This window comes from Vulpes vulpes, chromosome 2, assembly GCF_048418805.1.
Source record: "Vulpes vulpes isolate BD-2025 chromosome 2, VulVul3, whole genome shotgun sequence".
Classification (NCBI taxonomy): Eukaryota; Metazoa; Chordata; class Mammalia; order Carnivora; family Canidae; genus Vulpes; species Vulpes vulpes.
In genome coordinates, this window is record NC_132781.1 from 164,989,602 (window position 1) to 165,014,878 (window position 25,277).

General features: G+C 63.5%; 2 protein-coding genes across 5 annotated transcripts in view; one reads left to right on the forward strand and one right to left on the reverse strand.

Moving 5' to 3' along the window:
* Window positions 1-4,589, forward strand: part of CASZ1 (castor zinc finger 1) — a 139,034-nt gene extending 134,445 nt beyond the window's left edge. For 3 of the 4 annotated variants that reach the window (XM_072751221.1, XM_072751222.1, XM_072751220.1), the window contains 4 exons: window positions 618-769; window positions 889-1,030; window positions 1,516-1,815; window positions 3,315-4,589. In XM_072751221.1, coding sequence (XP_072607322.1) covers window positions 618-769; window positions 889-1,030; window positions 1,516-1,815; window positions 3,315-4,456 — 1,736 coding nt within the window. In that variant the 3' untranslated portion in view covers window positions 4,457-4,589. The remainder of the gene's footprint in view (window positions 1-617; window positions 770-888; window positions 1,031-1,515; window positions 1,816-3,314) is intronic. The other variant, XM_072751223.1, reaches the window with a different exon arrangement.
* A 6,000-nt stretch (window positions 4,590-10,589) lies between these two features.
* PEX14 (peroxisomal biogenesis factor 14) overlaps window positions 10,590-25,277 on the reverse strand; it is a 140,733-nt gene continuing 126,045 nt past the window's right edge. Inside the window, exons 5-9 of the mRNA XM_026011907.2 lie at window positions 19,881-19,966; window positions 16,783-16,885; window positions 15,528-15,625; window positions 12,073-12,164; window positions 10,590-11,442 (exon numbers count right to left, since the gene is read on the reverse strand). Of these exons, the coding sequence (XP_025867692.1) occupies window positions 10,995-11,442; window positions 12,073-12,164; window positions 15,528-15,625; window positions 16,783-16,885; window positions 19,881-19,966 (827 nt within the window). The 3' untranslated portion in view covers window positions 10,590-10,994. The remainder of the gene's footprint in view (window positions 11,443-12,072; window positions 12,165-15,527; window positions 15,626-16,782; window positions 16,886-19,880; window positions 19,967-25,277) is intronic.

Genomic DNA, 25,277 nt, shown 5'->3' on the forward strand with positions numbered 1-25,277 from the left:
ATAGGGAAGGGGTGAGCACTCAAAGCCCCTGCCAGGAAGGGCAGGAAGCAAACCTTCCTTTCAAGTATTAATTCAGAAAGAATTCAGAGGGTTGGTAGCCGTAGCAACAGGTGTCAACATTCGGTGGCCCGTGCTGTCCTCCGGCTCCTCTGACGGGTGTCGGGGTGCTCTGGAGCCATCTGTATTTACTCAACTTTCGGGGTCGTCGGTGGTAGTTGGGGCCAAACAAAGCTGGGGATGATACAAGACACCTGGCCAGCCCCGGTGCCATAGCGACGGGCAGGCCTTCACCTGCCCCGTGCTGACACTGTTTCAGCCCTGCCTGCTGTTTGTTCTCGGCCCAGAGGGAGGCGGAGGTGGGTGGGGGCAGGGCAGGGCAGAGGCTCCCCGGCGGCGGGCAGGCCCCCGGGCTCCCACGGGGGACATGGAGACATGTCGTGCTTGCCGGAAGGGGGCGGACCTGGGGACAGGTCATCAGGGCCTCTCGCCCCGGGCCCGGGCCCTCTGAGGGCAGGGGAGGGGGCCCGGCCTGCCACTGTCACGGGCTCCACGCCAGGCCGCAGGGTGGGGCCAGGCCTGGGGGGCGCGGGGGCTGACGGCCGTGGGTGCGTCTGCAGGCTGCAAGTACAACCAGGTCAACAGCCACTTCCACTGCATCCGCGAGGGCTGCCAGTTCTCCTTCCTCCTCAAGCACCAGATGACCTCCCACGCCCGGAAGCACATGCGGAGGATGCTGGGGAAGAACTTCGACCGCGTGCCCGCCTCCCAGGTAAGGGCGGCGTCCCAGGCCGTGCCCCCTCCGCCCGAGGTGCCGACGTGGCCCGCGTCCCACTCCTGCTTCCGGCGGGTGGGCGGCCCCCTCCTGAGTGCCCTCCCACCGCCTTTCAGGGCCCCCCGAGCCTGATGGACACGGAGACCGATGAGTACATGGACTACACGGGCTGCAGCCCGGGCGCCGTGTCCTCCGAGTCGTCCACCATGGACCGAAGCTGCTCCAGCACCCCCGTGGGCAACGAGAGCACCGCGGCAGGTGAGCGGCGGCCGGGCCCGAGCAGCGGGCCAGGAAGAGACGGCCGGACCGGCCAGGTGGCCCGAGCGGGGACAGGGCCCGCCGGTCAGTGGGACATGGGTCGTGGAGGCCACCGCCCGCCGGCACCCAGGCGTCGGCTTCAGTTCCCAGGCGAGGACCCAGGCTTGTCCTCCGAGCGCCTGGACCAGCAGCACAGGCCCCGGCGGAGGGGCAGGTAGGCCGGGGACCACCAGCGCCCGGCCCGGCCCCACCCCCGCAGCGCCGCCTGAGCCCTGCGAGAGCCCCCGCACAGCCTCCCCGGCCTCTACTCCTCTGCCGTCTCCTTCCCGTCTCTCCTGGCGCCTCTCTGCTCCTCATCTGTCCACGTGTTTTCATATCATACTTGCTTCTGCCATCGGGTTTCTCATTTTGGTTCTTTTTTGTTTGTTTTTTGTTTGTTTTGGTTTTCTTTTTTTTTTTTTTCTGCTTTTCTCCACCCTCTCCAGGCTGCCCGGCTCCTCCTCCTCCTCCTCTTCCTCCTCCTGCTGCCGCTGGCGACGAGGCTGCCCGCGTGGCTCCGCAGCCCGCACTGACCCCGTCCTTCTCAGCGGCCGTGCTGCGGGCACCCCTCCCCTCCCTCCCATGCCTCTTTTCTCCGCCCTGTCTCTCATACTCTCTGCTCAGTGCCACTCTCGGAGCCACCCGGGGCCTGGGCCACCCTGTCAGCAGCCCACCCCGCTTCCCGCCCGCCACTGCCACTCCAACTCCAGTAAAAAGTGACGTCCCCGTAGTTCAGGATGCCGCAGGTAACTCGCACGTGCCTTTTCGCCAGCCTTTGTCACCCCAGCTGACCCTTGAGGCTGTGATCGGGGACCTGGCCTTTTTCCTGTGGCCTTGCTGGGCTGAGGACAGGGCCACCTGGTCCCCTGCGGACAGCTCCTCTACACTCCCGCTCTGCGCTGGGTCCGGGCGGGCTCCTGCCACCAGCCAGAACCCGCAGCCCTGGAGCCAGGCAGGAGGACAGAGGGAGGCTCTGTGGCCCAGGCCCTGGCCGTGCTCAGTGATGACTCCTGACCCCCCCCCCCGCCCCCCTGCAGATCTGATGATCTGCAGGGGTGGGACCTGCCCTCCCGGCCCTCTGGTGCACCCATCACCCGCCTCTGCACCTTCCTTTGCTCATTTGTGTCTCCCATTCTGCCTGACTGCTGGGCCAGCACGGCACCAGGTCTCAGGCTGTGGCCAAGGACAGGGCAGGGGCCCCGTGTAGGGGGTGCAGCCCATGGAAAGCCATCGCAGGCATAACCAGACGACCCTGTGACCTTGGCCCCAAAGCAGCCACTCCTCACTCACCTGACCTCCAGGCCCCAGGCCTGTGTGCTGTGCTGGGCACCCCCACCCCGCGACAGAGCTTGGTGTCCCCTGTTAAGGGTGGGTGGCTGGGTAGGGCCCCTAGGCGGATGATGCTGCCCAGCGGGGCCCCGGAGGCTCGCGGCTCTGTAGGCAGGTTGGGGCGGGCTGCACGGTCAGCCCAGGGGGAAGCCTGGAGGAAGCCCACCTTGGCCTTGCGCAGGGCCGGGCCCCAAGCTTTCTCTCTGGTTTCTAGGGTGTGGAGCAGGGAGTGCGAGGATCACGGCCTTCCCCCCGGGGGCCTGTGCCGCGCCAGGGGGCTGCTTGCCCCTCACCCTGCAGCTGTAGGGCCCATGGTGCGTCCCAGAAACGGGGTATAGGACTAACCACGCTGACGGGTGGAGGCAGGCAGCCCTGCCACTGGGGCATCTTAAGTCTAGGGGTCTTAAGTCTAGGGGAGCCGTTGGGGCACAGATGGGCGCCCCTCTGTTGGCCGAGGCCTGGCCACTCAGCAGGGCCGGTGTCTCCCAGCAAACGGGGGGCCCACGACCCCAACAAGACCAGAACGAGCCTTCTGGCAAGAAGCGGGCAGGTGTCCCTCCCGCGGGGAGTTACAGTCCCCCGGCCCCCCTGGCGGACAGGTGGGCGCCGCGGAGGAGGGGCCCTCATCAGAGGCGGTGCAGGCCCGGGCCGCGGTAGCCACGCTGCGCCGCCCACATTCCCCCTTCGGCTTCAGTCCGAGCCCGCGTCCCCACTTCCTGCCCGAACCGGCCAGAGCTGCCGAGCGCCGCCCACCGCGGAGCCTGTGCGGCCGCCCCGCAGGCGGGGGTGACCGAGGGCCGGCTGGGGGCGTGAGCGGCCGCGGGGCCCCGGGAGCCGGGGTGGGGGGGAGGCGGGCGGCGCCCTCGGGTCAGCGCTCCGGGTTGCTGACCCCGCCCCGCCCCGCCCCGCCCCGCAGGGAACACCATCTCCATGCCCGCGGCGTCCGGGGCCAAGAAGCGCTTCTGGATCATCGAGGACATGTCGCCCTTCGGCAAGCGGCGCAAGACGGCGGCGTCGCGCAAGATGCTGGACGAGGGCATGATGCTGGAGGGCTTCCGGCGCTTCGACCTGTACGAGGACTGCAAGGACGCCGCGTGCCAGTTCTCGCTCAAGGTCACGCACTACCACTGCACGCGCGAGAACTGCGGCTACAAGTTCTGCGGCCGCACGCACATGTACAAGCACGCGCAGCACCACGACCGCGTGGACAACCTGGTGCTGGACGACTTCAAGCGCTTCAAGGCGTCGCTGCGCTGCCACTTCGCCGACTGCCCGTTCTCGGGCGCGAGCACGCACTTCCACTGCCTGCGCTGCCGCTTCCGCTGCACGGACAGCACCAAGGTCACGGCGCACCGCAAGCACCACGGCAAGCAGGACGTGATCAGCGCGGCGGGCTTCCGCCAGTTCAGCTCGAGCGCCGACTGCGCCGTGGCCGACTGCAAGTACAAGCTCCGCTGCTCGCACTTCCACTGCACCTACCCCGGCTGCCGCCACACGGTGGTCGGGATGTCGCAGATGGACTCGCACAAGCGCAAGCACGACAAGCAGGAGCGCGGGGAGCCGCCCGCCGCCTCGCCCGGCCCCGCCGGCGCCCCGGACGCCGCCCTGCCGCTGGGCCCCGAGCCCGCGCTGCTCTTCCTGCCGCCCGCCGCCGCCGCCGCCCCCGCCGGCCCCGCGCCCGCCGGCCCGGGGCTGGGGCTGGGGCTGGCGCTGGGGCCGGGGCCGGGGCCGGGGCTGGGGCCGGGGCTGGGCGACCCCGGCGACCCCGGCCCGCCCGACGGCCCCCGCGACGGCCCCGCCGCGCCCGCGCCCGGCCCCGCGGCCGGGGAGTCGTCGCAGGAGGACGACGAGGAGGAGCTGGAGCTGCCCGAGGAGGACGCGGACGACGACGAGGACGACGACGAAGACGACGACGACGAGGACGACGACGACGAGGACGACGACGACGACGAGGACCTGCGCACCGACTCGGAGGAGTCGCTGCCCGAGGCGGCGGGGGCGGCGGGGCCGGGGGCGCGGAGCCCGGAGCTGGCGGCGCCCGCCGCGGCCTCGCCCTAGCCCTAGCCGGCGTCGGGGCGGGGGCGCGGGGACCGGCGGGGACCGGCGGGGGCGCCCGGGGCCGCTGCGACTCCCGCTGTACGAGACGCGATTTGTGCGTCGGCCGAGCCGGGCGCGCCCCCGCGGCCCCCGCCCCGCCCCGCCGCCCCGCAGGTGCTTCCGGACCCCGAGTCCGTCTCAGGACAGAGGCGGGGCCCCCCTCTGGTGCTCCGGGCCCCCCGCCCCCCGCCCCGCCCGCGAGGACCGGCTGCGAGCGCCCCTCCCCCCGGCTGCCGGCGGGGTCTTCTTCAGGGAAACAGAAGGTGCTCTTGTCGGGGTGTCCTCCCCCGGGGAGCGGCCCCGGGCCCCACGACCGCGCCGGCGGGACTCCTCATGCTCAGGACTGGGGGGCGCGGCCCCTGCGGCGGAGACGCGGCCCGGGGCGCGGGGCGGAGGGAGCCCAGCCGGCCCCCGGGGGTGGGGGTGGGGCGGGGGCGCCGCGCGGGGACCCCGGGGCGCGGCCTCTGCGGCGGGGGCCTCGGGGCGGGGGCGCAGGGCCCGGCGGGGCCTCGGCCACCCACGCCGTGGAACCGGAAGGATGCCGCTCTCCGGGGCTTTAATATTCAAAATGGGGAAAAACGCGAGAAAGTTGTACAGTATTTTTCCTGTAAAGGTTATTATTCTACATAGAACAAAAAAAAAAAAAAAAAAAAAACACAAAAAAAAGGCAGGCGGGCCGCGGGAGCACAGGCCGCCGCGACCCAGCCCGGTTGGACGCCGAGTGCAATCGCTCACGCGGGACTTCGTTCCACTCGTTTTCGGGGCCTTACCCGAGTGAGGCTGTCTCGACAGTAGCACTGACGGGAGCTGCGCGATTCCAACTTTTAACTTGAATTTTGTAGAAACAAGGAAAAAACGACTATTACTGTTGATACAAGTTTGTAGTTAACTTAATTTTGAGTTTTTCTCTATTGGTTATGCGTGTGGCTTTATAGGGCTTTTTGTTTTTCCAGTTTGTTATTTTTAATTTTTTTTGTTTGGGATGCTTCTTTGCTGGTGCAACCCACCCAGGCCAGGTCCCCGCGCCCCGAGCCCGCAGGTCCGAGCGGGCTTGGGAGGAAGGCCCACGCGGCAGGGGCGCCCGGGGCGGCTCGGGTCCTGGCCACCGGCCGGGCTGGGGGGACCCTGAGACTCGGCCTGTCACCCCGATCGCCGAGGGGGCCTCACGTGACGGCAGGGGGCACTGGGTTTTTTTTTTTTCTTTTTTGTCCGTGTGTGTGTGTGTGTGTGTGTGCGCGTGCGCGTGCGCGCGTGTCCTCTTGGCCGCCCACAGCCCGGGAGCCAGGACCACCTGCGCTTGGGGGGGGTTGGGGGGTCCCACTGAGCGCACCTGACGCAACAGGAGCAAATCCTTGTCCGAAACAGCCCCGCGCAGAGCCTCCCGAACTCTGTGGGCGCCGCGCTGCTGCCGAGCGCTCGCCCAGACTCTGCCCTCCACCGCCCCTGGGTGCGTGGAGGGAGTTTTGTAAAGGAAAAAAAAAAAGAAAAAAACAAAACACAAAAACATTTTTCAATGTAGCAGACTCTAAAAAAAAAATTAAAAAAAAAGAAAATCGAAGATGCCGACAGTGCGAAGTCTAGCCTTTTGTAACCTTCATATTGCACACTAGGACTATAAGCCATTGCTAGCTCATTTTGAATTTTAATGTGTAATTTTTGTTTTATTTTCTTTCTGTGGGGAAAATGCTTGATCCACCAATGCTCTTTTTAATGTTTTATAACTATGTATGTGTATATATATAAATATAAAATAATATGTATGCACATATGTGTGTGTATATATCTATATGTATATACATATATAGATATATAGAGATATATAGAGAGGTTTTGAGACGAAAACTGCAGAACGTGAAAACCGAACTGAACAGCGTGTGCTCTGATTACTTGAATCTGGTCTCCTCGGCACCTGGTTAACTGAATATTTTTCCACTTGAATTTAGCGCTATTAGAAATTTAATATATGTGTTTTATTTATTTGATTTTTTTTTTTTTTTGCATGACTGATGCAAGGTTTGACATTTTCACTCAATAAAAACTGGAAAAAAACCTATCAAGTTTTTTATTTTTAAAAGGAGCCCCAGGTGGGCTGGCGGGGAGCCGGCGGTGTGGACTGCGCGTGTGCCAGGGCGGCGCGGGGAGGGCCCGGCGGGCGGGTCTCGCCTGGGCTGGGGCCGGTTGGGGGGCGCAGGCCCTGCCCACCCGGGGCGGCCGGAGGGCACCGCGCCTGGCGAGGCCGCTGGGCAGGCGCTGGGCAGGGTCCTTCCTCCTTCCTGCAGGGACCTGCCCAGGCGGGTCGGCGCGACCCGGATCCCATCCGGATGCTGGCCCGGCTCCTGCCTGGAGCACCCGGCGGCATCGCTGGGCCTCGGAGGGAGCGGAGGCGCGGGGTCCACCGTGAGGAAGTCGGGGTGCCGCACCCCGCAGCGCGTTGCCAGCGCGGCCCCAGCCCAGGAGGCCCTTCCTTTCCTGCCTTCTCCCTGGAACGCAGCCCACGGGCTATTTACATAAACATGTTAGTAACAGACGCGAAAATATATACTTTTTTCTGTCTTATTAAAATGTTCAAGTTGGAACTCGCCTATTGTTTGTGGATATCTCGATTCTGTTAAATAAAACAGTGACTAATTTATGGGGGAAAACGCAAGTTCAACAAATTAAAACCATTATTGGAGCTTCGCAGGCCCTGGTGGGCCGAGCAGCCCTCCCGAGGGGCCTGAGGGGCGGCCCAGAGCCAAGCCCGGGCCTGGCGGACCTGGCGGCGAGGCGGTGCGGAGCGCCCGGCTGCCTGCGGCCGCGGGGGGGCCCAGAGGACGGGGCGGGCAGCGGGCCCCCGGTCTCCACGGCCCAGAGGGCCCTCGGGGTCCGCCCGCGGGGGCGGGAGGGAGGCCCAGCCTAGCTGCGGGCAGGCAGGAGGCACCAGGGCTGGGGCGGGGGTCACTGGCTCTCGGGGCGACCCTCCCCACAGCCTGAGGGCGACCAGGCCCGTGACCGGCAGGATGCCCGTCAGATGTCGCAGCAGCTCCCCGCCGGGGCCAGGCCCTGCCCGGGATGAGGACAGAACGGAGCGGCCACCCCACCCAGCGGGAGCCGCCCCACAGACCCTGTCCCCACGCCCACGACCGAGGGGCGCAAGGTGGGCCCGGGCGGCACAGCCCCGCCCTGGCTTGTTGGGCTCGGCGGGAAATGCAGTGAAACACGTCTGCGGTCCTGGATGCGGTTAGCTGCGGCGGTGTGATGCTCCCACACCAAACTGGGGCAAATTCAAGAGTTTTGTAACCTCTTGGTTAGAGCCAGAACCAGCTGCACAGGCTCACGCTGAGCTCAGCGGCCTGCCCACCTCCCACAGACCTGGCCCGGCCCGGGTGCTCCTGGCGGCTGAGTCACCCACGGCAGCTGGGCCCCGTCCCCACCTGGACCCACAGGGACAGCAGGGTCCCCTCCGACGGGCTGCAGCCCTGGGGGCCTGGGGGGCCGACCGGACAGCAAGGCTCCTGGGGGCCCTGGCACTGCGGGAGGCGGACGGGACCTGGGTGTCCTGCCCCCCGCCCCCGCTGCCACTGTGAGCCCCGCACCCCCTGCTCCTCGTGGGACACGTGTGGCCTGCGGAGTCCAAACTTGCTCCCGACTGCTGACGCCCCTTGGCCGTGGCCAGAGCCCTCCCCCTCCAGGTCACCCCGTGTCCAGCAGGCACCCCAGGGTCGCCAGCGCCCGGACTCGAGGCCTGGGCACCGAGCGCGGGTACCTTTCACTACAAAGATCCTTCCGGGCCTCTTCAGGGAGCAGGGGAAGGCTCCGGGCGTCGTCCTTACGGAACAGTAAAACCTCATCTCCTCCCCTGGAAGAGCGTGACCTCCAGGGAGCCCGAGAACCCCTGAAGTCTGTTGGGATTCGGGTGAAAGGCACCCTGGAATGCTGGGGCGCGGCGGGGGAGCTGGGCGCTGCAGAGAGCGTCCCCCTAGTGTGGGCCTCGCACGGACGCAGCGGGGGACCCCTGTGTGGGGCAGGCCTGACCCCAGGTGAGCACGACCCCGAGGCCGCAGCCACACCCGCCGCCTGACCAGCACCTTCGCCTCTGCTGCTGGAGCCCCGACCCTCCACGAAGGATTAAGTAAACTCCTGGGGATCAGGTTGTCTCCTGCCTGCCCTTCCTCCTGGGGGGGGGGGGGCTGGGGGAGGCGGGAGGGGAGGGGAGGGGAGGGGAGGGCAGGGGTGGGGGGGGGGCGAAGAGCGGGAGGTGGGGGCCCAGACCCAGGGATGCTCCTCAGCGCTCCCGGCAGAGGGCGAGGGCGGGAGGGGAGCCGGGGGAGGCCACACCACCCGGCCCACTGGGCGCGAGCCCCCCGAGCCCCCCGAGCCCCCCGCAGACACGATTCACTTCCAGGGAGACAGCAGGCCGCAGAGTCAGGCCGTGGGGGGGCTTCTCATCTTTATTAAAATAAGGGGGGACCCTTGGCCTGCGCTCCAGCCCCTGCTGTGTCCCCACCTCAGCAGCCCCCGACCTGTGCTTGCGCGACAGCAGGTCGCAGGGGCAGGTCCCCCGAGGGGCGAGGGGCGTCGGGCTGCGGGGCGAGCGCAGGGCCACGGGGGGCGGTGGGGACCCTGGGCCGTGGGGCCGCCCGACCTCCCGGTGCTGGGGCCGCTTCTTTCCTAAAAGACACTTCACAAAACTACACTGTCACTGGGTCTAAGAACCTTCCTCCTTCCAGGAAGGCCTGCGGGCGCTGCCTGCCGCTCACTTCTGCCCCTTTCCAAATATTTTTACCTTATTTGGATGAAATGCATTATTTTTCTAATGAAAGGCTTTTTTTTCAAAGGGCTGTTTTCCCTCCGTCCAGCAGCTGCCTTTATTAGGCAGCGCTCACGCCGTTTTGGGGAGGGGTTTTTTCCTCCCTGAAACCTCGCCAGGCCGCTGTCCTCCAGCGCGGACACGGGAGCCCGGGACCCGCAGGGCAAAGGCCTCCAGGTCCGTCCCCGTGTGTGCGCCGCAGGCCGGGGGGCGGCGAGGCCCGGGAGCCCTGTCCAGGAGTCCCCCACGCCCCCGCCCCCCGCCGGGCTCCCTGCCCTCTGCTCGCCCCGTCTGGTGCCCCCTCTGCAAAGCTCGAGACCCCGTCAGAGGCGACAAGTGGCCCCCAGCCTTAGAGCTGACGGGGAGACCCCTCGGCACCGTGGGGACCAGGGGCTCCCAGGCACTGACGGGGTGGTGGCAGGCCAGCGCGGGGACCGGGCCTCCGGCCTCTGCTCACTGGTCTGGGGTCCGTCCGCCTGGCTCCCCGACCCTGGGAGCTCTCGGCCGGGACAGGACGGGACGGGCTGGTTGCCCCCGCAGGCTGAGCAGACGGGCTCCTGGGGGGGCAGCAACGGGGCAGAGGGGACTCGCGATGCGGGGTACGCTCGGTCCGGGGGAGCGCGTGCTGGGAAAAGGGACGGCAGGGATGTGACAGGAGGTGCGAGCCCTGGAGGGGACACCGGAGAGCCAGGGACCGGACCCCGAGTCACCGTCACCCGCACGGGGCCCTGGGCCACGGGGCCAGCCAGGAGTCCGCAGCAGCAGGTGGGGGGCTCCGAACCCCCAGAAGGGCCCAGGGGGGAGGAAACGTCCTCAAGGCAAAGCAGCTACAGTGCGGAGCGTCTGCCCCGGGGCTCCGGGTGGGCGGGCGGCGGGCACAGCATCCTCGGCCATGCTCCCTGCACCTGGCGCCCGCCAGGCACCTGCACGCGGCCCTCCCCACGGGGCTGCAGCCCGGGCTGGGCGCAGGGGCTCCTGGGCGCAGGGGCTCCCAGGGGGAGGGTCGCGTGCATTTTCTGGGCACAGCGGAGCCGCCGTGAAGGTTCCAGAGGCGGGAGGGCGGGGAGCCGGGGAGGCGGACGAGCGGGACACACGCTCTCCCGGGAGCACTCGCGTCCATTTAAGGAAGGGGAGCTGGTCACGCTCACCCCAGGCCCAGATGCCGTGGCGAGGTCCCTTCCCCGCCGGCACCAGGAGGTCGCCCCGCGGCACGGGCACCGGGAGCAGCTCGGGACCTCGGCCTGGGCAGGGCTCAGCCCCTCCGGGCCCAGGGTGCCCGCGCACACACGGAGCGGAGGCAGCAGGTAAATAGTGACAACTCGTATTTATTACAATTATGTACAGCAGTAGCGTCTAGCGGGGCACGTTCCCGGGTGGGCAGGCAGCGAGGCCTGACGCCGGCTTGGGGAGGCAAGGACCAGTGTCGCCACAGGGGCAGCGGAGTCGCGAGGCGGAAGCAAGGCCGGCAGACGGGAGGGGGCGGCCCGGCGGCAAGGGCACGGGGTGAGGCTTCTGGAAGCGCCGATCCCGGCCCCTGGGAGGTGGGCAGCAGGGGCGGCAGCAGCCCCCGAGGGTCAGGAGCCAGGTACTTAGACTACCTCTTGTCATGCAGGTGCGAGGTCGAGGTTGGCAGGTGCTCGGCGACCAGGCCCCCGCCCCGAGCCCCGCAGGCGAGGGGGCCGCCCCGGGCCCACCGGGAGCCCCGGGCACTCAGTCCCGCTCGTGCTCGTTGCTGGCGCCCTCCGGCCGGCGCAGCTTCTCCACCTGCTCGTTGATCTGCCCGTCCCCGCCCCGGCGGTCCTCCCGCTGCACCCCGAGGCAGTCCTCCTCGTCCACGTGGCTCACGTCCTCGTCCTCCTCGTCCTCCTCGTCCTCCCTCTTCTCCTCCTCGCCCTGCACCTCCATCCTCACCTGGCCCTTCACGTCCAGCACCCCCTGGCCCTCCTCCTGGGGGCCCAGCAGGTGGTAGGTGGCCGTGGAGCCCTCGGGGCTGTGGCCCTCCTTCACGGGCGAGGACGACGTGGACTCGTTGCTGACGGGCGAGATGTCGCTGCTGCTGTGGTGGTTGGCGGCAGCAGGGCTGGAGGGTGACGGGGACTTGACGGGGATCTGCCAGGACGGGATCTTCGGGGCCGAGGGGGACGGTGGGAACTGCCTCCTGACATGGGGGACAAGAAACAGGGTTGGCGGTGCCGGGACCTGGGTCCTCCCTTGCAGAGCCCCCCCGACCCCCACCCCGGGCAGCCATGCAGGATACACGGTGACACCCAGGCCCCCAGGCCCCTCCCTTTCCCTCCAGAGACCAGGCCCTGGGGCGGCTGCACAGAGCCCCCCGCCCCCCGCAGGGTGCCTCCTCGGGGCCAGGCCTGCCTCCCCTGGGCCCCGGCCCGTGGGCGGACCCCCCTGGTCCCTCACGCCCGGGAGCGGGGTTGGGGAGAGGGTGGGCGCCTGCAGGGAGCGGAGCCCCGGCTGGAGACCGGGGCCCCATCTGCCTGGTCTGTGGCCTGGATGGGCGGGGGAAGGCCCAGGCTCAGGCTGTGGGGTCGGTGGCCTCGCGACCAGCAGGGTGACAATGCCCCACTTTGCTAGAAAACCTCCGTGTGTGACACTCGGCAGGGAGCTCAGGTCTCCGCTCCTGCTTCCTGCCCCGAGCGGCCGGCCAAGACCGAAGCCGATTCCATGGGGACCAGGGGGTCAGGTCCGCTCAGCAGGGCTCGGGGGCGCGTGGCGAGCGGCCTGGGCCCAGCCCCCTCCTCCGCTGCCCCCGGCCCGCGCCGCCCCCTCCTACCGATTTAAGAGCAGCCCCTTCAAGGAGTTGATCTCCGACTTGAGCTCATTGATATTCTGCGACTCCAGGATCCAGTTGGTAGACGTCGTGGCCTGAGGTCGAAACACGGGAGACGAGGGTCAGAGCGGGGCCCCCTCCCGCCCCGCACAGTGCTAGCCAGGGTGGCAGGAGGGGCCGCAGGCTCGGGGGGCTCAGGGTGTGAGTGCCCCACGCGGCAGCCCGGGGCCCCTGGGGACGCCCTGCCCTGCCCCTCAGGAGCCCGCCCGCCAGGCACCCCAAACCAAGCGTGTCCACCTCTCCTCCCGGACGCCATCACGCATCCGTGGGGTGTGCGGGGGAGTGAGGACGATGCTCCGACCACACAAGGAACAGCGACGCCAGAGCCCGAGTCGGCCTCCAAAAGACGTGAGCCTCGTGTTTGCAGCAGGAGAGTGAGGGGCGCGGCCTCAGCGGGGACCATGCCCGGCACGGGGTGGCGGAAGCACAGGGTCCGCCCTGCGGCCCTCCGTCCCCACGCGTGTCGGAAATATCTCGTTTAAACTAATAAAGTAAGGGAATCCCACGTCCTCACCAACCGCTGCGCCGACGGCATCGGGCGGCGCCCACGGCCTCCGGGACCGCAAGCCCAGCCCGTCTCCCTGTGCTCACGCCCCGAGCGGGGCGCCACGGGCGGTGCGTGGAAGCCTCGAGGGGCGAGCCCGTCGCCACCATCTTCCCGACGCCATTCGCTTGGCTTTGTGTCCGGGCCACGTTCCGGCACTTGTCGCGCTGCAGACTCCCATTGTCATCGTATTTGCTACAGCGACCGGTGATCAGCGACCAGGACTCGCTGGCAGCTCCGCTGACGGCTACCGTGTTTTACTTCTGTTTTTTGGCGATAAAGTACTTTCAAGGCGGGCGTGCACATTTTGGGTGCGTAACGCTCTAGCGTCCGCAGCGGAGTCCGGGACAGCGCGAACGTGACGTCTACGCGCGCTGGGAAACCGAAGAAGTCAAGTGCCTCGCTGGGCTGCGGCATCCACTCGGCTGGGCCCGGGAGCAGACCCGGCGGCCCCGCGGCACCTTCCCTCGCTGCCGGGCGGCCCGAGGCTCCCACCGCGCCCCGGGCTGTGCCCGTGATCCGCAAAGCTGCGACAGCATCGGCCCCGCCACCACCCACAGCCACTGCTGCGGGAGGCTCCGGAGGCTCCGCAGAGAAGGAAGCTGTCCCAGAACCTAAGGCCAACGGCCTCCCCGAAGAGGACCCGCGGGGGAGCTGCCACAGCGCCCCGCCCGCACAGCCGTCCCGCAGACCCTTCCCCCCTGCCCTGCACCGTTTTCCACACCTTTCTGGGGCAAACCTTGGTGGCACAGACAGAGGGGAGAGTCCCAGCGGCGGTGCCCCGGACGCAGCTGCTGGCGGCCACGCGGCCTGTGAGGGTTTCTGGGCCAGTTCCAGGCATGAGGGGCCCAGGCGTGAGGCCCTGCACCCACCAGGCCGGAGGCCACCCCAGGAGGCTCCAAGGCACGGAGTCGTCGTGCGGGGCCCCAGCTTCCCTAACGCCTCTGCCCCGGCCTGACCCAGAAAACCTGAACCGTGAGCTCAGGAGAAGACGGGGAGGCCCAGGCCGGCGGAGAGCAGGGGCCAGTGGCCGGGGGGTCCTGGAGCGAGCGCACACGGCCCCCGCCCCCCGCAAACAGCAGTCGCCGTGCACACGTCCCCTCGGGGTCTCCCCTGCAGACCAGACAGCGCAGATCCGGGAGCCACTGTTCTGGCTTCTCAGAGACCCCGAAAGCCACAGCAGCCCATTAACAAGGGAGCAGTTTCCACTCACCGGCCTACAAAGGACTCAAATTTCCAAACGCATATGGTGCCAGATGCCAGGATTTAGAAATAAAATCTGACATCTGGGGCTTTTTAGCCAGTCTCTTTAAAAAACAGTTGTAGAAAACTCCCAGCCTTCGGTTTTATGTAGGTTTTTTAATTACTTAACGCTCTTCTTTTTAATTTTTTACAGTGCTGCAGTAGGAGCTTGGAAGCCAGATATAAAAACTTACATTACAGCTGACAAAACACAGCTCTGAGTCTCTGGTTTATGGGGAAACCAAAGTCTTCACGCATGTGGGTTCAGACAGCACAGCAGTGAGCCCCGCTTCAGCGCGGGCGAGGCCGGGCGGGGCCCCGCGGGAGGGCCAGCACCACTGCGCACGCAGGCGCCGCCCGGCACAATCTGGGGCCCCCTCCCTTCTTAAAATGCAACATGTGGTCTTAATCTTGATGCTTAAGGTCTGCAAACAGTTTTCCAATTTCCGGAATGGCTTCTGGCCATTGGCAGGCCACCGCTCCCAAAGATAATAGGTCGGGGGGTGGGGGGGGTGGGGGGGTCCGTAACCAGGCCTTCCCGGCTGCTTTACGGGCCGCCCGCCCACGGGGAGCGTGCACAGTGGCTGGAGGTGGCCCCGGGCAACCGCAGCCAGCTGAGGAGGAACTGTAGGCAGCACCTCCGTGTGGGGGACCCAAGAGGCGATTCTTGGGGGCCCTCTTCACAGAAGCCACCCCAGATTCCTTCGGAAATGGAAAGATTCCTGTTTCCCTTGGTCTTCTAAATGCGAAAGATTTGAGCTCGGGCTCCCATCTGGTTCTGTGCGGGGTGGGGCTTCTCCCGGGAGAACCACTCAGAGGAGGTTCCTTAAGGGGCTGCAGAAGCAACCAGAAAGCAGCGCGGGAAAGGGGATGGGGTGGGGAGCTCTGCGGACGTCCTGCCTCGGAAGGACCCAGGCTGCAGCCTGCAATCCCGGAGCTGGAGGAGCCACGTGCCCCCGCTCCCGGCGCTCCCGGCACATGCGGCGCTCCCGGCACATGCGGCTGGTGGAGGAGGCGCCCCCACAGCTCCAGCTCCAGCTCCAGCTCCAGCTCAGGGACGGAGGAGGAAACTAAGCCTCAGCGAGGTTAAGGAACCTGCTGTGCTCACACAGCGCGCTCACCCGTGGCCCAGGAAGCCGGGTTCGAGGGTCTGCGCGGCATGGACCTGCCCGGGCAACCCCTGCTGGTGCTCCGGCAGGGAAGTCTGACTTGCTGAGGCCTGGCCTGGAGAACCCGCCCGCCGCAGCAGAGTTCACCCAGAGCCTGGGCACCGTCCCCCCACCTCCCTGTTGCCTGGACTTGCTCTTGGCGATGCCATGACCTGTGGCCTAACATGCTCGTGGAGACCACCCTGTGTCCACACCGACCACCTCCCGAGCTCGGGCGTGCGCGGCCATGGGAACGGGAGGCCCCCAGGCAGAGCTGCTTCTCCTCCCTCCTGCTAGGAGGGAACAGGGAGGCGGTGACCGCCTCTGCGGAGGGCGATGGGGGCCCCTGCTGCGTAACGGGCAGGAGGACGCAGGGGAACCCCGCACAACACAGTGGCCTGGGCCCCAGGCCCCACGGAGCCCGAACAGCGGGCCCGGATCTGGGGAGGGTCGGGGAGAAGTACCTTGGCTGCAGCCAGTTCGTGCGCGAGCTCCTGGACTTTCTGCTGCTGCTGAATCAGCAGCTCCTGGACAGACGCTAAAGTCATCTGCAGCTGAGTCACTGGGAGGAGAAAGCAGTCGCATCTCTGTTAAACGACACACAGATTCCTCCCCTCCCGGTCCACACACCTACAGCTGCCGCATCTAACTTGTCTGCAGGCACCCCCTGCCCCGCACCCCGCCCGGCGCCACGCACGGCATCTCCGTGCTCCGGACCAGGTACCTGCACCGAGTCTAACCTCTCGCATCCCCGCTCCATCTTTCCACTGGGCACGTGTCCGTGGCCAACAGTGTACCCGTCCTGAACCTCTCCCCTCCGATGACACGTGCTTATGGCTTCAGTGCTGCCCGCACGTCAGCCCCTCACGGGTCCCCGTGGAACGCTCGGGCTCCCCGAAGCCGGCAGGAACGCACCTCAGGCCTGCGATCCTGAGGGCCTGGAGAGACTACAAATCCTGCTCTCCTGCTGCCGGCCCCTCGCTGCCCTCCGCACCCAACCCCGAGGCTGCCGGAGCGCCCCCGGGTCATGGGGTCACGGGACTGAGTCTCCTTGGGCCCCCGCATCAGCCTCCCCGGGGCGGACACACCAGAGTGTTTCCGGGGCCTCTGCAAACACACCCCAGGGGGACAGACTCCCGCCTGGGACCCAAGTTCTGGCGCTTGCCTGAGTTTTTAGATTCAGAGCCTCCGTCTAGTAAACAAGTTTTTAAAGAGGAAAAGCCACCTCTAGTGCGACAGGTCCCAGCTAATCTGGGCCATCGCTGGGGCACCGGGTAATGAACGCCAGCCCCGTGGAGTCGATGACAGAGGAGGTGGCCGGGGTCCCCGGAGCCGCAGTAATTACAGCCTTTCTTGACCTTGCGTTGGATTCTTAGAGGGAAGGGGGAAAAATCACTGAAACCCCCCTGAAAACCTCACAGAAGCAGAAATTAAAAATGAACTTTACAGCCCTTAGAAAGGCTGTCATTTTATTCCCCTTATTAATATTCTGAGGTTGGGAGCCTTTCCGTAAAAACATAATTAATTGAGGCCGCGCCGACAGTAAACAAGCAATTTCAAATTAAACCGAAATGACGGCGGCTTCATTTGCAAATGTGAACAGATTCTCAGAGCAGATAAATGAAGTCACCACATAAAGTGGAGGGGGGGGGGGCGGGGCAGAGACGGGGCTGCTTACCAAGGCTCGGAGGGCGACTTGATGGAGTCATTAATCTTTACCTGTCTGTGCCACGCTGCCACTCAGCTCCGAGAGGCTCGCCTCCATCCTCTCCAGGTGCTTCCTGTCCTCTCGGCCGCCCGTGATGAGGGGGAGCAGGTATCTCTATGAGGAGCAGGCTGGGCGTGAGCCCCCAGGCGTGGGCGCTCGGGGTCGCCCCAGCAAGGTCTGGGATTCTGAGCACCCCGATCCCCCCGGCCCTCTGGGCTTGGGAACCCGACGCAGACACCGCGAACGCGGTACTCGAGTCACGAGGCTGATGAAGAAGCTTCATAAGGACGAGGACCGGGAAGTAGGGACAAGTTAAGGTCAAGTTGGTCTACTTTTGGTCCTTTTATTTAATTATCTCAATGATACTACGTATATTTCTATAACAGCAACAACAACAACAAAAATTTGAAGTTCTGCTTTAAAAGTTGTAAGATGGAAGTGTAGACGGGGATACAAGACCCGAGCCACAGGTGGCCTCAGGGAGCGGCGGAAGGCACGTTCCCACTGTACACTTCCCTGATCCTTTAGGCGTTCTGAGCCTTGCGAAATGAATTATCATTCAGAGACAAATGAGTAAAAGAAAATAAACAAAAAAATTATTGGAGAAACTGTATGGAAATCCACAGCAGATTTCTGGGCCACTGGTCCTTTCACTAGGGAATAACGTAAGGTATTCCGAGGCCGTCGAAAGAGGGCACACCTCAGTTTTTTTCTAGACCGTGCCCTGAACCCTCAGAACCAGTGTCCTTCGGGTAAGAGCCAAATGCAGTCAAATGGCCCCGGACACAAGGGCAGAAGCTGAAGACACCGACCCCGGGGAGAAGGAAGCGGACGCCACAGGGCAACCAACAAGGGGGCCCAGAATCCGGGAGCCCAGGGCAGGGTGAGGGTCCTAGGATGTTCAGAAAGAAGGCAAGGGGGACGTGGCCGGTAACCGGCTGCCTACTTTGCGGTGGGAAGGGGCAGGCGCGGGCAGCAGGGTGACGCTGGAGGCCCGCGTGACGCTACTCGCGCTTCCCCTCTGAAAGCTCAGGACTCGGCGCCTCTCGTTTCAGAAGCGTGAGCCCAGTCCCAGCTTTCTCGGGGTGCGCTGGAGGCAGCACAGCCCGGCTGGCAGGCGTGGTGACCGGCAGGCGGGACCCAAGCCCGTGGCTTTCCTGATCCGTTTGGGGCCCACATGGGGAAAAGAAAGACGGCAACTTGCCCACTGGGGTTTCTGTCCTGGGGAAGGAGAAGGAGGGCTCTCACGAGGGGTTTGCGGAGAACTCACTTCCAGAGCGGCTCCTGAGTGGAGACCGTTATTCAGCAGACGCAGAGAAGCATCTTCTATTTTGCAAAGTGCTTTCCAAGCACCGTGTGAGTTATTACCCACAACTGAGCCGAAACTCATCCAATGTGCAGCCTGACACTCCAGGTTGAAAGGTTCCTGAGATTCTTACGTGTAACAAACTACAAATTCTACCTCTGAGATCAAAAAAGCCGAAGGAAGGAGCACACACGCTAGCTGCCCCCGCCTGGATCATTACATATTCATAAGATAGTAAGGTGGTGGCTCTTACTGCTTCTTTAATTTAAAGAAACTAAAGAAATTCTCGTCAGCATTGCAACCGATCTTTCAATGTCTCTTTGATTTTTAAGGCCAAGAATAAAGATCAGAGCTTCGTGGCAAGAACCGAAGACACCTCTGCTGTGCCCTGATGGGAGCTGCACTCCACTTCCGCTGGACCCCGGCAGTCCGAGGGGGCCACGTGATGCCTGGGCCCCACTTAGTAGAACTGGGACGTTATTTTGAGGATTCTATCTTAGCTTTTTATTCTTCTCGGCGACCGTACGCAGTTAGCTACTTGGAAACAGGCTCTTCGTACACAGGGTAAGGAGGGGCGTGCATCGGGTCGCGGGAGAAGCCCCAGGACCTAGGACATTTTGCTTCGGGATTCCTGACATGGAAATTTCCAATTCCAAGAAGAGACGTTGCTCTGAAAAAATCATACTCCCCTACCCCGCTGTCACTAGCATTTGCACGAAGTCAAAAGAATCCCAGAGCACAGTGTTTAAACACGTTTCACGTACTAAAAGTTACAACAGTGACTGAATCTGGGTGTTCATTCGGATTCTTTTTTTTTTTTTAATCACCAAATAAGGGGTGGAGTTGCAGGTGGCCTCAGGGGGAAAGAGGCCTTCTCTCCGGGACCAGCAGACGGCAAGTCCTCCGGTCCCTATTTTACCTTTTGTCTCCGGGACTTAACCCGGCTCTGCATCTTCCAGAAAAGACTCACTTGCTTCAAATCAAAGTGAGGGTCTGGTAGTTTCCATCTGGCCAGTATTTGGTACCAAGGGAGTACACGCTCCCGTCATGCCTGCAGCTCTGCTGTAAGCAGTGACGTCTGGGATCCTGAGGGCTGACTATGAAGTTTGGGAAAAAATAAACCTAGGGATTTACACAGACGCCAACAAAATATATAGGAAACAAAAACAGAGCCCATAAATATGATGATACTGAGATTCCAAAGCCAGTTCCAAATACTCGAGTAGAATAATGGCACATGGAGCGATTCCTGTGTGCCGGCACATGGCGCTTTCTGAGGGTGCGCTGACCCTTGGAGCCTCACAGCGGCCTCGTGAGACCAGTACCGTTGTCCCCACTTTACAGATGGGACCACCGAGCTCCTACTAAGTGGCCGAGTCGGGATGTAACGCAGCAGCTGGGCTCAGTGTTCCTGCTCTCAACTACCTTGTCATTCTGTCTCTTAAAAACGTCCTGACTACTCAGGACGTGCGGGCACTGTTCTAAGTCCTCGACGTGGCCTGCTGACCGACGGGCCCCGGAGTCACTGCAGCGGGGTCTCTGAGGTGTGACACCCAGGGCAGCAGGTGCGCAGGGTCTGAGGTCGCCAAGGGCACCCATCCAAGCGGGGGGCAGGTGGAGACTGAACCAGTGAACCGGGCACCCCTTGCCCCCCACCCCCTGCAGAAACCGTGCTCACTGGTGCACTCTGCCTCCACACGGCCCCTCTCCTGCCATCGTGCCCCAGGGCTGAGCGTCTCGACACAGGTGAACCTTGGGACTGGGGAGAACGGGGTCGGGGGACACGGAGGGGGGCGGACATACCTTGTAGAGCTGGTGAAAGCCGAACACGATGCCTGTCGTGATGACGGCCAAGGCCCCGTAGTCTCTCCATCGGGACCCCACAGGGCCTGAGGGTGGGAGCAGAGGCGCGTCAGGAGGAGCACACGTGTCTCTCCCGGGCAGGGGAGAGCACAGGTACCGCCTCCTCCTCTCGAAGGATCGGCAACTGTGATGCGGCTGCACAGGACAGCGGGACAGTGGGGAACAGCGCTCCAGGGACGCCCCGCCTCAGCCGCACCCCTGCTGCGGGGCAGTTGGGTGGCAGAGGCGTCCACACTTGGGACCGAGGGTGCGGTGAGGCTGACGCAGACACAGGTCCCCAGGCCCTCCCTCGGACAGGGAGGAGCAAAGAGCCACCTCAGAGCCGGGGGAGGGACAGGAGGAGGCTGCATGCTGTTTGCAGGACCGCATGAGGCGTCAGCTGTGCGCCCGACAGGGTCGGGGGCCCCGGAGCGTGTGGTGGTGAGGCCCTGAGCCCCGTCTGCTCTGCCCCAGAACCACTGCAGGACGCAGCTTACAAGTGACCAAACAAGGTCAGTGCAGAGACTGCTCGAGGAGGCCCAACGGGTGGGGCGCCTGGCGGGCTCAGCCATATGACTGCAACGTACGACCCTTGACCTCGGGGTCCTGACTCGAGCCCCACGACGGGTGGAGAGAGGACTTCAATAAATAAGATCTTCAAGCAACAAGAAGGCCCAACGGGGCAATGAAAGTGGGGGAGTGTGGGGGAGGGGAGCCAGGGGCCGCAGAGCCTCGGAGGAGGCAGATGCTGAAGCATGTGGGGTCCCTGGGCCAGAGATCCAGGCAGGGGACAGCAACGTGGCGGCGCAGGCTGACCTGCGCTCAAAGGACAGAAGGCGGCCAGTGTGGCCCGAGTGAGCCCCTGGGCCTACCCAAGAGGAGAGGCCAGCAAGAACAGGGAGGGTCAGCCAGGCGGGAGCGGTGGAGGGTGGAGTGGGGGGGGAAGGAGGTGGGACACGCCGTGGCCGGGTGTGGAGCGTGGCCAAGGAACCAGATCGTGTCACAAACAGTAGGGTCACGGGAGGCTCTGAGCCCACGAGTGACCCAGTCAGCTCTGTGCTCAGGGAGAACAGCGTCGGGGACCCTCGAGGGCAGAGGGGGGTAGAGGTGGGGAGGCGGCTGCTGCCCGGGACCATGGAAGGTAAGACAGACAGGACAGGACGAGAGGCTGGGGAAAAGCGTGCTGCTGCCGTGGGGGACCCGGAGTCACGCGGGAGCAGGCCCCCGGCCTGGGGCTCCAGAACGCCACTTAGGAGATGCCCCCACTGCCGAGCAGAGTTCCGACCCCACAGGAGCACAGCGGGGTTTGCTACCTCGTAATCTTTCCCACGGACTGTTTACAAGGTGCCTGTGTGTCCATAATCTTCTCTGACGCTCTGCCTCCGCTCAAGGGATCGGCCGTGGAAGGCACTGCCCACCGTCTCCACAATGACCGACACTGCAGGACACTGGTCAGTCTGCAGAATCAGACCACGGTGCCCGTGCCAAGTCATCCAGGAGGCACCCTCTCTGCTATGACAAGGGAGCTGGGCTCCGGACGCGCATTTGGGAGGGAAAAGGTGAAGCAGGAAGAGCAATCCAAACTTCCTGAGAAGAGCGCCACTGCTCTCAGGGCAAAGCCCACGGGACGCCATGTGTCCCAGCCTCCTCCTCCCCCCCCCCCGTGCCTGCAAGCCCCCCAGGAGCCCCCCGCGTCTCCTGACCAAAGGGGAGCAGGAGAGGGACCTCCTCCAGGCTCAGCAGCAGGACGCAGGCCACCAGGGGATCCAAGGGGCCAAGACCTCCCAGGGGACGGGGTGGATGCTCCCTCCTCCCTGAGCTGCTGAATTGGGTCTTAGGAGGCAGATGTGACAGTGATGCAGGGGCCTGGAAGGGTCTCGCGTTGGCCACCTGCCCCCACTGCCGGCACAGCCTGTGGATCCCAAACCAGCCTCCCGAAGTGGCCCAGCCCTGGACTCTCCTGCACAAACTGTGATCAACAGGTGGTCTCTCCCTCAGCCCTCAACTCCCTTTCTCTGTTTTACAGCTTTTGAATCAGCCGATAGACGCATGTGGTCCAAACAGCACGTGGCTCCGTCAGTCTACTGCCAACAGGCTCCTCCACAAGAGCCACTGGAACAGCCTCCCGTCCGTCCCGCCGGAGGCTCTGAATGCACATGTGAGGCAACCCCGACATGCACCGTGTTCCTTCTGCTTCCCTACTTCGCATCCTGCTTTCCTCATAGCCGTGTGGCATTCCACTCAAGCTATCCCCCCACTGATTTCCGGCCTCTTACTATTCCCCAAGGGCCGTGTACATACGTCATCTCACGTAAGTGTTCGAGCACACCTGTACAGGTGAACTCGTAGGAGCCTGGATCGGAGGAACGCGCAATCTATAGTTTTGAGAGATCCTGTCAGGTGGTCCTCCAGGGAGCTGAGCCAGGCCGCCCCCACCAGCCACGTCCCAGAGTGCCCATCCCCTCGTGGCCACTCTAACACCACGGGCTCAGCCACTTGGACTCCGCCCACACCAGGTGGAAAGGAGTACTTCACACCCATTGTCATTTGCAACCACCTCACCGTGCGTGGGGCCTGAGCATCTGCACCGCCACGGCCCTTTCGGCACATTGTATGTGATCCCTACTCTTCTCAGTTTCTTTATCAATTTCATCAACTCGTAGAAAGTTCTTATATAGCTGAATGGAGTTTCAGGAGGCAGAGGCGACAGTGATGGAGGAGCCTGGACAATCAGTCTGTGACAAAAATCCCTCCCCGTATATTTTTCTTTTGACTCTGCCTATGGTGTCTCCTGGTGTGTAGTTTTTCCACATTGTGTATAAATGTGTCCATCTACTCTCCCACGGGCTCTGGGAAGTGGGTTATGGCAAGCCCGGACCTCCTCATTCCCTCCCAGGGTTGTGCAGGGACACTCAGGGTCCCAGGAACTGCCTCCAGAACACAGCTCCACTGGGGCGCCTGCGTGGCTCAGTCGGTTAAGCGTCTAACTCTTGATTTTGGCTCAGGTCATGATCTCAGGGTCCTGGGATGGATGGAACCTGCTTGAGAGTCTCTCTCCCTCTCCCTCTGCCCCTCCTCCATCTCCAAAAAGAGAAAGAGCTCCTTTCTGCTGCTCTGCTGTAGTGAACATCCCACCCCCATCCTACAAGCGTCTACGTGGTGTTACGTGAGCACCGCGGCTCACTCAACCCAAAGCTCTGAGACCCGTGACACAGATGGACCTCTCACCCTGACCCAGCGGAGCCAGGAGGCTCTGAGTGCTTGGCAACCTTCTCATTGGTCTCATTCCGAGCCCTCGCTGCTCCGAGCGCTCTGACGCAACAACCAAGATCCAGTACAAGCTCATTTTTAAGAGGAAAAGGTGGAGACAGAGTAACCCTGTCACTCTTCAAGAGACTCACTGGTCAGAAGAGCTTCCACACCCAGCACACCCGTCTGTGCTGTCAGAGTCCCCAGAGACAACACCTTCAAGATGGGCATGCATCCAGTATATCGTGTTTCACCACTGACTTCTCAAATCCCCACTCAATACCCTGCAAGGAAACAGCTGCAACAGGGCAAGAAACTGGACCAGAACCCAAAGTGTTCCTGGGTCCTTCTTTCCTGCAGTGTATGGCGTCTTGGGAAGCACAGCCAGTCACCGTGGGTACTGGAGCCGGGAGGCTGAGCAGGTGCTGGCAGTTCAGGGGTGCGCGAACCGGAACCCCCGCGACAGCTGCTGCCACCTTCCCAGAACTCTGACCTCCTGAAGCACCAAGCAACACCTGTGGCTCCCTGCCGGGCACACCCTTCGCCCCCCGCACTGTGGCTCGTCCCTGACATGCTCACGTTAAGAACATTTTATTGCCCCTTGGTTTTCATTATTAATGAAAAGGGACCAGAATGATCTTTCCTAAAGTTCAGAGAGTCTATAAAGACAAGAAGCCGAAATGCCATTTTACTCGTTTTGGAGATGTGTGATACAATTCTGTCTTGTGGCAAAATGAAAAAAAGAGAGAAACTAAGATAGAGGGAACTCTGACCTGCCACACGCCTTTCAAAGGGGAGCCGAGCAGAGCGACTGAGAAAGCACTCGGTGGGATCCCAAACTGGCTCAAAGCCCCAGCTCTGACCACCTGGAGTCCTCCCTGTTGCCTACCCTGGGGCCCATCTTTGCCAAGGCCAGTGCAGACCCCCACGACGGAATGGAGAGCAGGGCACCGGGTGCCCAGGCTCCCCAAATGTCGAGAATTTTACAGTCAAGAACAGAGACCAGACCAACCGCTTTTCTGCTCTTGCTCAGAAATAAAAGTAGTGCAATGAATGCGCTTTTTAGAAGCTTCAGAACCTCGTCTAGAAGCCTGTGTACAAAGAAGACAGGGAGCCTGAGATCAGAGATCCCATGGTGGTTGGAGCCACCAACCCGATGGCACCCAAGGATGTTCTTCTCTTCTTACCAAGCGGGCCACTTGACTGAGGACGGCAGAGCTTTGCTACGTTGGAAGAATGGAGGGATGGTGATGTACTTACTGTCGCTCAGACTCCAACTGTCCCCAGCGCGTCCCCAGCAGGCACGACCAGCTAACAAGCTGCATGGCCTGACACTTTACCAAGACCGCATCGCTGGCATCCCGCAAAGAATGGAGAGACCGTCAGCCACCCCCCAACTCCCCCACACTCCCGGCCCCCAGGCACTGCCCCCTGCCTCAGGCTGTGGCAAGGTCAGAGGGCAAATCGCTGCAGGGAGAAGAGCACAGGACTCTTGGAAACAAGGCCTCCTTGAACCTCCCAGGCACTCTGTCACTAGCTTGAGCTCAGATGGTCTCCACGGAGGTCTGTCGGCCCAAAGGGCCGGGGTTCAGGCGAATCCACGGCGGAAGGTGCCCCGTCAGAGGCCGGGAGACGCATCCCTGTGGCTCCTAAACCATCGATGAACACAACTAAACTGACGTTACTCCATTCTTTTAGCCAAACCTCCACTGACCAAGAGAGCCTGAGCCAGCAGGCGGGAACAGACATCAGGGAACATGGGCGGCCCGGGACTCCCACAACGACTCAGCAGCGGTGAACCCGAAGCTCCCAAGTCACGGACCTGGACTCACTGATACCGTGGAAATCCCACGATCCAGGAAAGGTTCATGAACTATACAGAGCTGGCAACCGCACAGACGCGTCCTGCTGGGAGAGGGAGGGAGACACTGGCGCAGCCCCGCGGAGGCGGACGGCCTGAGCGCAGGGCGAGGTGCTGCCAGCAATCGGGCGAGCCTCGCTGCTGTCCCCTCTGCGCTCACCCACCGGGCCTGGACTCCACGCGCTGCCGTAGCTGCTGCTCACATCAGCCCAACAAGCTACCCTGAAAATGAAGTAAGACGGGCTCTT